Source organism: Rhea americana, unplaced genomic scaffold (assembly GCF_003343005.1).
Source record: "Rhea americana isolate MKP2758 unplaced genomic scaffold, rheAme1 scaffold_442, whole genome shotgun sequence".
Lineage (NCBI taxonomy): Eukaryota > Metazoa > Chordata > Aves > Rheiformes > Rheidae > Rhea > Rhea americana.
In genome coordinates, this window is record NW_028186582.1 from 122,574 (window position 1) to 132,995 (window position 10,422).

Genomic DNA, 10,422 nt, shown 5'->3' on the forward strand with positions numbered 1-10,422 from the left:
AGCAATACTAAAATCTTAAGTTTTTTTTTTTAAATACATCCTCATTATTCTTCCATTGCTACTGAAGAATAAGAGAAAAGCATCCCTAAAAAGGGCTAAATAAAAAGATCTAATATCTGATAGAGATAGTATATCTATATTATATTAGAGATCAGTATATCACCACATGCAACTGAAGAGGGAAAGGAGAAGGAAAGAAAGAAAAGACTGTCTTGGCTAATATATTCAGATCAAATTTCATAAATACAGTAAACACTATTATTATTTAGTGATAAAATTACAACGCTATCAAAGTACTATATACTTATTTATACTATACACAAATTCTTCTTCCGTATGATTACTGAAATTCAAAATTTACTAAGTTTCAGATTATTAGAACATTTGCTATTATTACTTACACTAACATAGGTTTCCCCGATATCTTAGGGCTCTTTAAAACTTCTATCATGGCTTGTTTTGTTTCTTCCATTCTCGCTATGTCACTGGAATCCACGACAAAGATCACACCATAGGACTCAGCATAGTAATTGCTCCAGATGTCTCGAATTCGTCTTCCACCTCCTAAATCAAAGATGGTGACTTCAAATCGTCCCTGTTTAAGGTCAATCTTCGAAAAACCAACTGTGGGAGCTACGTCTTCAGGAGACTCTGACAGAGTTAAAACAAGAAAACCTTCAGTAAAAGTTTCCTTAGTGATTTAAAGAGGATTTTACATTGTGATTTGTGTAGCAAAATTTATGTTGCAAAGACAAGGGGCAATTCCCCCCTTAGTGATGACCTATTGCTAACAACATACTTTACATTAACATTTTCACTTTCCTCAGGTAATATCTGTCATTTCATATTCATTTAAATAGGAGCACCAGGAAAAGAAAAACAATTTTAAAAAGTGCTATTGGTACCAATTGTGGTTTTAAACATTAAAAACACAGTCTGAATAAAAAATGACATTGTTGTGGTACTAATCCAATTTTGAGAAACAATACAAACAAAACGTTTAATGTATTATGATCTGAGTGCCTCACATTCTGCTAAAATTGCTTTACACACACACACATTGCTGAAACTGCTTTAAACGTTCAAACCATGGGCTGAGATTAAGTGAATGCCTGAATAACTTTTAAAGAATCTGAGACCAGGTTCTTCTGAGGTGAAACTACTTCACTCCCTTTATTCAAGGTCTGGGAGTTTTTTGTTGTTGTTTGTGAGTTTGTTGTTTGCTTTTTGTTTTGTTTTGTTGAGTTTGCCATGCAAAATGCTTTTTTGCTGCAGCTGTATATTAATGCTTTTGCTGGCTGTSTCCTTCTCCAGCTGGCAAAAAAAGCCCTGCATCTGCCTCACATTACTGAGTGGTYTCTACAGGGGTGAGTTAATTGGATTTCTGCAATTGTTTCACAGAGCTTGGCAGTACAAGGTCAGAGAACCATACGTAGAATTCAGCTTGTATAGAGGGAGATCTGAAGGCACAGTTAAAAGCACAGAGCAACCTGAAAAGCAATGTGCAAGCTAAGTCACCATCAGCCAGTCACTACTACACTTCTGGGGGAATCCTTGTTCCACCAGAGATGGAGATTCAGAACAGATGACTTGGCCAGAACAATATAAGCCATGACTCCTGCATGGGGATGGGGACACCCTTTGTGAAAAATTCCAGCTTCAAAACTAAGCAGACTATTCTGAAGAATGTTTTGTACTGTGAGCCATACAATGTGCTCACACAAGAGAGAACAAGCAAAACATGAGGATTTGTTAAAGGCCGAAGGAACAGTTATTGAAGATGCTGAATTTACAGTGATATTGTTGAAACATTTGTTCCTATTGTGATGTTACGTTTCCAAAAATAATGAACAGTCTTCACTGTAAAAACACAATCTGCTGTAGTAGCTGCAGATCTATTTTGGCAAGTATGATTTTGGTGAATATGCTGATCTGCTCAGGTTTCAAAAGTCCTAAGAATCTAAATACATCTGGAAAAATGTATCTGCTAAAATCCACTAATCATAGCTGCAGTCTCCTCCTGTAGGCTGTATGGCTGTTGCATAGCTAAATACATAGCTTTTAACTACCCTGAAGACTAACCAAAGGTCTGCAAGCTTTGTTAAGAAGAAAAAAATTGCTTTCTAGACCAAACACTACTTAAGCTATAGTAGAGACCCAAGGGAAACGGTCACAGAATTTGGAACCATTTTTTTCCTGGAATTTCTCATTAGAAATATCATATCCATCTTTGTCCTGTTTTTCCAAAATAACATTCTTTTAGCAAACTTTTACAAAAAAATGTCATTTTCAGTTGATAAAAATCAATAAGATCCATCTTGAAACACAACAGAAAACTAACTAATGAAGTACTCATGTTTTCAGAGTAAATGGTAAATAATCTGCAATATAAATAGGAGACTATTCATAAATTTATTCATACTTTTGCAAGTCAGTGAACTTGCACAACAAGCATAAGTAGGAAATCAAGAYGGAGTGCCAATTTTTAAACCTGTCAAAACACTACCTGGCACTCTCTTGTTACACAAGCAATCTCACAAAGAAAAAAAAAACATAGTGACTATTTATTTTTAAAAATACCAGATTTATGTCAATCTAATTATGTCCTGCTTGCATGTGTCACTGGAGAGACCTTGACCTCCAAGGTCAAGTGGTTCCTTGCTGGAGAGTGTATATAGAAAACTGCTTGTGCTTTTCTGATTATAAGCAATGATATAAAGGATGGTTCTAATGAATTACATTTTATGTTATATGCACACATATGCATTCCCTCCTCTGGGATCTTTTCCTAATTATACATACTTCCAGCATTAATCTTTATATATAGTTTCCTGATATATGCACATTACTGGRTGGTTATCCAAAAGTAATTTCTCCATAAAAATCAATCCATTAATTTCTCTAATCTACGCTATGAAATAGAATAGATTTTGTATCACTGCATTATTTCAAACTAGTTATGAATTAGAATGTTGTCTGCAGCTTACATTTTTTTCCCCTGCATCTTCTGTCACTTACAAGCCTTCCTTCTCCATCAGTTGTTTGTAGCTGAAATGTTAGAATGTTCCTTCAACTATTTATTGAACTACTGAAAAAAATTTTTCTTCAGTCTAAAAATATGCTATGACACCAATGAAATCCAAAAATGAACCCTTACTAGGAACACATTCTCCTACAAATGAGTGTCTTGCCCACTCAACAACACAGAGGTCAATTCAAGGCACACAAGAACTAAGACACTCTGAACACTTTCTCTTCAAGTTTGCAAAATAATTAGACACCTCTACCTCCTAACTTTTTCTGTCTTAGTCTACTAAGGGCAATAATGATGCTTGCTAGAAAGACTTAAGAGGCAGTTTCCTTCACACTATCCACCTTGCTCATATGCATTGGCTATTACTCTTGTAAAACATGCAAAGAAATGGTAACGGCTTTGCTCCTCAACTGCTGCTTGGTGGATTAAACCACCTCTGATTTCAGTGTACATTAGTTAAACATGATGTTAACTGCAGTGGCCCATGAGCAAACACAGAATCTACTCTTCTGCTTCTCCTGTACATCAAGTGCACTACTAGGGACACCCATTTATTTTAAACCTCCCCAGGATGGCCTGCCAGATATCAAGAATCAGGATCCTACCACTAGGATCTTTACGCTTCCACAGTGATAGCCCTTTTAGCTCTAGGTCTTCACACAATGGGGCCGATATACTTACTTCTGCTACTAGACTCTTAGAGCAGAATACCATATCAAAAGTTTTCTTGCAACAATATGGGAGTAAGAGATAAATTAAGAGGTTAGATGAAAATGACAGAAATTGAAAATTTTTACTCTTTCCTTAAACAGTCATTTTAGTTTATAATAATTTATTGCTTTACCTCCTTGAATTCCTCGAACTGTAGCAGTTTTGCCAGCATTATCAAGACCCACCATGATTAGCGTCACCTTCCTCCAAAAGGAAAAAAAAAAATCATTTTTTTCCTCTAGCTAAATATCACTTAATATATTAAGTTTTTGAATATAAGTATAGTAAGTTTACCACAAAGTAGCAGAATGAATTCAATCTATCAAACAGCAGATACTGTTACATTTGAGTATCTGGTATTCAGAATCTCAAATCATCTTATTAAACAGAACTGAACAATGAATGAAATGAGAAGTCTCACATTGTGCTGTAAGACTCAAGTGCAACTTAATGATTTTGCTTTTAACCTGTATTCACCTGCTRGAATTTAATTTTATGGTATTGTAAATTTTATCCTTTTTTGTATGGTTGTAGGCTCTTTAATATATATWTTTTTTAATTTTATTTCCATTATCCTGTATTTTTTCCCTTCTCTGAAAGGAAGGAATAGAACTGTGGTCTTGCCTACGCCAGGAATTTATTCCCATCTCAACCAGCACAGCTGAACAACACTGTACAATACTTGTGTAGAAGTACAAGCCACATAAGCTACTATAAGCTAAGTGGCACAGACACTAATCGTGTCTTTATTTCAAATAGGAACAATCCAGGCTGTGAATGTGCAAGTGGTGGTATTGTATCACTAGTAATATAAGGCACCRTCATTGTAATATATGATAGTTCTCAAATTGGTGCACAGGCTAGAATTTGTATCAGGATAGGATTTTGAGCAAAGCAACAATAAAAATATCTATATGTATATCTCAATCATTCCTCCAATTCACAAAGAGTCAAAGGAACTTGTTCAACTTTATGTTCACTCAAGCTCCTTTAAGTGAACTAAAAACATCATTATCTCCAGTCTTAAAATTAATAGCATCACACATGAAGTACAATTTATGCAAGGTCTTTCAGAAGAGCCAAAAATCTCAGAAAAAAAGAACTTGAGAATGAACAGCAGGATCACAGTAAATTACACTTTAACAGTAAGCCACAGCAAGAACTGCCTTGAGTATTTATGAACTCACAACAGCCTATATTAATGCTATCAAAAAGCTATTTAATTTAATATACTTATTTGTAAAACAGCACATTCTGCAAATGTAACGTTTTCTAGCATTCAGGAGAAGAACTCTTCCTCCTATATGACCATGAAAGGTAAATAGATGTGTACCCCTTATTTCTTCTCTTCCTAGTTTGTAAACAGTTTGAAATAAAAATCTGTGCATTGATGCTAATTGGAGGGTAGCAGATGCAGGATGTCAAAGTAAAAGTAACAAAAAAGAATGAAAACACTAGAATGCTTTAATTAAGAATGGACCAACAGGTTGCCCACAAAATGCAGTATTAAAATACTTAAATAACAGTAAGAAAACTAGCATTATATTGGTACTAGAGCCTACTCTTGACCACACAGTTTAATACACTTCAGAACCTCAAAACATAAAAACTAGATCAAAAAGACAAAACCAGTGGAGTTTTACATAGCCATTTCAGCGTCACCTCACATTCCTGACAATCCCCAAATTGAGGGATCAAAAAGGGGAAGGACAGTTATTTTGAATTTCATGCTTTATTTTAGTCAGAAACAAAAAATCTGATCTAGTTGGTGAATAACATTTTGTTTTTAAGTTACACTCATTGACTTTTTCTTGAAAAGAGAATGACAAATTTTGGGTCTGCTTTGAAAGTATTAATGAATGAAATATACCAAATAAAGTTAAATATGGGTGAGAGGACATAAAATACAGTTTGAGATGAACGTGAGCACAGAAATGTGAAATACTTCCATCCACGTGCTTACCTGACAGGTTCCTGCCACCGTTTTAACCAGTTGCAGCAATTGGCCATTAGACTGAACATCCCTCTTCACTAGCCATTCAGAGCCACAAAAGCTACAGAAACCAGTGTTGACATGCCAGGATGACCTAGGAAGATGGTAGAAGAGACTGCAGAAGCTCAGATGTTGTGTTGTCACTGCTAGCAAGAAGAAAAAGGAAATGAAGAAACATTTATCAGCCTCTATGTGTGACCAAGACACACAGCAGAAGCCCATCTATTCAGCGACTGTCTATTCAATCAGCTTCATGACTGTTTCACCGCGCTTTTTACTTTTTCATCTTTTCACACTTCACTTGCAAAAAAACCCAGTCCTCATTTTACATTTATGGGCATTAACACCATAGCAGTTGCACAAAATAATAACGCAAGGCCAGTGCACATAAGGAAATCTGCAAGTTTGAGCAGTAAGACATATCAAACTATGAAACTCTAGTGCTTGTCCACCTAAAATATAGACTGAAAACTGCAGAGCTATAGTATAAGGACTAATTTCAGGACTAATGTAGATAAGACCTAAGAATACAACAGGAGATGATGGAAGGTATATGTTTAAGGAATCTTTCAATTTAGGTAAGAATCTGGATAGGACATTGAAAGTGAACAAAGACCATTCTACCTGATAAGCATATTCATTTACTGCCAGTGTCTTTTACAAAAAACAAAAAACAAACAAACAAAAAAGCCACAAAAGAGAGCAACCTGTGAGCGCTCTGAGGAACAGGCAACTTAAAAACTAGTACTTGTCACTAAGTTAAAAAGCAGTATCAGCAGTACTTCAGTCATTTTACAACCCCGTCTTCTGCTCTTCTAGCAAAGGAAAGAAGAAAACAGAATATTCTCCGTTGTGATGTTGCTCGCAGAACAAACAGTAGGAAATAATTGCATGCAAGTTTATGACTTTGTATACACATATACTTATAAAACAGGAAAGCTTATAGAAATCACGCGGTCAAATACATAAAGAAGTAGACTTGAAGACTCCTTTAGTTATTTCAGCCACAGAAATCCTACTGCAAAAGATCACAGAACGGTTGATGTTGGAAGAGACCAAGGAAATCATCTAGTCCAACCCCCTTGCTCAAGCAGGGTCACCTGAGCATGTTAGACAGGATTGCATCCAGGCGGGCTTTGAGCATCTCCAGAGAAGAAGATTCCACAACCTCTCTGGGCAAAGAACAGCAAAATAAAAATGTTCAGAAAAAGGCCTTTCATGGGTAAGTTACAGTCAATTCTACTGTGCTATTTCAAAGTCATTACCTTCCTGCCAGGATGCCAATCTCTTCCAAAAGTTATCATAGCCCTTGAGAAAGAATGYGCACTGTCACTTCACTATATTCATCTCACAGGCTCCAGTCCTCTTAAATCTTTATCAGCAGCTTAAGCTGAAAACAACTGGTTTCACATCAGAATACCTGAGAGGTAAATATGTTTCATACTGCTAACTTGGCTCCATGAGCAGATTAACTGAGAATAGTAACACTCCGAATTGCCACAAGTCTGCTAGACCTTGTTACTCAAATTTTCAARTGTGTTTTTACCAAACAGTTCTTCCAAATTTTAAACTACAACCAGCTTAAAACCAAACTAACTTCTAATTAATGAGAAAACTAAATAAAAATAACTTTTTCCAAAGTCACCATTTTTCCATTTTTATTTGTCTAGAATAGAGGAGAGGGGAAAAACAAAAAAGAAAAACTGTCCCTAACAAAAATACTTGTTCTTAACAAACTATGATAGGATAGATAATTGACTAGGTATGATCTGAGAATTTCTCCTGATCTTATCAAGTTGCTGTATCCAGCAGTGCCTTTGTATGAAATTGCTATCATTCAATGTCAGAAATAGGTCAGATTTCTTCTAGAGCAGAGACAACAGATACTCTTAAAATATTTACAGCCCTTTATACATGAGCACCTGAGAACAGCTTCTCCATAAGTCTAGCATGCATAGAACAGAAAGGTTCCTACAAAGAAGAACAAGACGATCAGAAGTACTACAAGTATTAAAATCAGTCTCTTAGGAATCTAAAACCCCCAAAATCTCTCCAAAACCCACCTATGCAGTGGAGTATGCCTAGATCCACAAGCAAGTACCAACAAAGCTAACTTTGAAGGGTCGGCTGCATCAATTTGCAGCTAGTTCTGTTGAACAGTAAAATACAACCGCTCAATAAACAATATACTGACACAAATTTAGCAAGCTCAGTATCACAATTTCCTCACGGAACAAGCCCTATGCCCTATTATACATACTTTCCAGCTTTAAAGTTTTCAGAAAATTGCTCTAAATCATAGATACGGCCTATAGCATTAAAATTGGATCCAAGAGATAAGAAAAATTTGTTAACGAGAGAAGATCGGAAGAATTTTGCTCAAGCAAAAAGCCCCCAAATGTGGTGTATGTGGTTTATGTGTGGGGCGAGGAAACGTGACAAAAGCAAAAAGAATTCATCCAAAACATGCTACATATAGAAGGCAAGCATTACCTTACTGCTGAGGAAGCAATGGCAGGGAAGTGAGTTAACTTTGTATTCGCTATTGTTACACTCTATTGTATAGAGGCTATGTATTTCTTGTGCTTGCTATAAAAATATCCATTGATCTCTGAAGTACATACAGAGCATATCTATACTATATGAATTTTATATGTTGCATTACATTCAGAGCTGTTGCAGACACTGAACTTCTCAACTTGAACTCTTACTTATATTTGTACAGGTGAAGCGAAACTAGCATGCCAACAAGCTCTAATCTGTAAAACTGTGTAATTAAGCTAGTACTCCAAAGAGGTAGCAAGTCAGCARTAGTGTTAGGGATTAAAAACAGGTCTAAGATCCCATTTTGGGGAAAGAGAACTGGAAGAATGTACTACAGAGACTAAGAAAAAAACAACAGATAATTGTGTTAATTCTTAGCATCGCAGATGAGATCAAGTTTTACTTAGCAGTCTGTGTGTTATGTACCGTGCACCAACCAACATGCTCAACATACAAAGTCATCCAGAGAACAAGTTATCTACTTTCATAGGAAAGCTCAAAATTATTGCTTCTTAAAAATTTCATAATTCACGTTGTTCTGCCTTTGCTATAGACTTTTACAGTTTTCTTCCAACACGATATCGAGTTCTCATCTTCCTTAAAAAAAGGTAAAACAAAACATTTAAAGCAGATCTGCCTCAAAAAGTTTAACTATTAAACTTCCTATTATGATATTCCTTGCCTGACTTCCTTAAGTTTTAACTGTAAGAACACAGTATTTTAGTTGTATTGCATTATGTTCTGAATATCAAATCAAATGATTCCACAGCAGAGGAAGCATATTCAACAAAAACTACATACTATCCTCTCAGCCAAAACTGCAAAGTTAACAGGTGCATGAAGTACAAAGTGGAAGTCTTCCCAGTCCTGCAAGACCGAAGTGTACCAGTAATTGTAAAATAGCTCTAGCCCTGCAGGTTCTTCTCCTATAAAGGAAACCTATTGCAGGTCCAAGTGAGTTCCTATGCTTTCCAGCCATATTCTTACCCTTCTCGTGTGCAGAAAGGAGCAGCCCTGATACCCAGTGACTTTTCTTCAAGCATGCATCCTCCACTCCTCGCTCCCACTGTGGGAGTAGTTTCTCTGTTTTTAGATAAAGACATCACGTAACACCTACTCCGTGCCGCTCAAAGACTTACAAACACGCTGCCAAACACCCACAGCCCCAGCCTGAAGCGCAGCTAGAGGCCGCTCCGGCCGTGAGCGGCGGCGAAGCGAGGCGCCGGCCCTCGCCCAGCGCGGCGCCCCTCGCCACCCCCGCACCATCCACGACCGCGGGCGGCGCTCCGTGAGACGACGATACCTGGCCGAGGGACCTCTGCCACACAGCGAGGCTCCCAGCCCCGGCGCTGCCGGCCTCGCCCCTCCGGCGCCTCTGGGAAAACAGGCCGCGGAAGCCGCCCTCCCGGAGGAGCGGCCGCGGCTGCAGGCCGCCCCCGCGGGCAGCCGCTCGGAGGCGGCCGCCGCGGCCCGCGCGCCCCCTCCCTTCCTCCCGACAGCGCGCGGCGCGGCCGTTACCGCCCCCTCAGCGCAGGGCCGGCACCGGGGTTGCCCCGGGCGACCGCGGCTGAATGCCGCGTGCCGCGGGGGGGGGGAGGGGCCAGAGGGGGGCAGGGGCGCGGGGGGCAGCGGCCGCGGCGCGCCGCAGTCACGTGGCCGGCGCCCAGGTCACGCGAAGCCGCCCATTGGCCGAAGCCGAGATCTCCGAGGCAGTGAGGACGCGTAACCAGGCCGGTAACCCCTGGTTACCGCTGACGGGGAGAGGGCAAGGACAAAATTATTAACACGAGCGACGCGCGAAGCGGAGGAACACGAACGCTCAGGAGGCGAGGCGAGAGGAGGTGGGCCTATAGGTTAGCCAATAGGAGCGGGTGGCTTCCTCGGCGGCCGCGGAGGACTAACCAATCAGCTGCCAGGAGGACCCACGGAACGCCCGCCCCCTCTCCCGCCCCCAAGTAGGCAAAGGCACGAGCGCCGGCAGACCCGGTGGCGCTGCGGAAGCGCCGTGTCCGGTCGGTTCGCACGCCCGCCTGCCCGCCGCTGCCTCGCGATGCCCGGCGCGCCTAGAGCGCCGCTGTCCCCGGGGCCGCCCCTCGGAGCAGCTCGGCGCAGCTCGGCGGGGGGGCAGGCACGGCCCGCC

General features: G+C 39.8%; 1 protein-coding gene across 6 annotated transcripts in view; it reads right to left on the reverse strand.

Moving 5' to 3' along the window:
* Window positions 1–9,891, reverse strand: part of ARL13B (ARF like GTPase 13B) — a 50,231-nt gene extending 40,340 nt beyond the window's left edge. For 2 of the 6 annotated variants that reach the window (XM_085315913.1, XM_085315919.1), the window contains exons 1-4: window positions 9,586–9,887; window positions 5,709–5,884; window positions 3,879–3,949; window positions 402–651 (exon numbers count right to left, since the gene is read on the reverse strand). In XM_085315913.1, coding sequence (XP_085172039.1) covers window positions 402–651; window positions 3,879–3,949; window positions 5,709–5,767 — 380 coding nt within the window. In that variant the 5' untranslated portion in view covers window positions 5,768–5,884; window positions 9,586–9,887. Of the gene's footprint in view, window positions 1–401; window positions 652–3,878; window positions 3,950–5,708; window positions 5,885–9,585 lie in introns of all 6 variants that reach the window. The other 4 variants (XM_085315915.1, XM_085315914.1, XM_085315918.1 and 1 more) reach the window with 4 other exon arrangements.
* Between the last annotated feature and the right edge of the window lie 531 nt (window positions 9,892–10,422).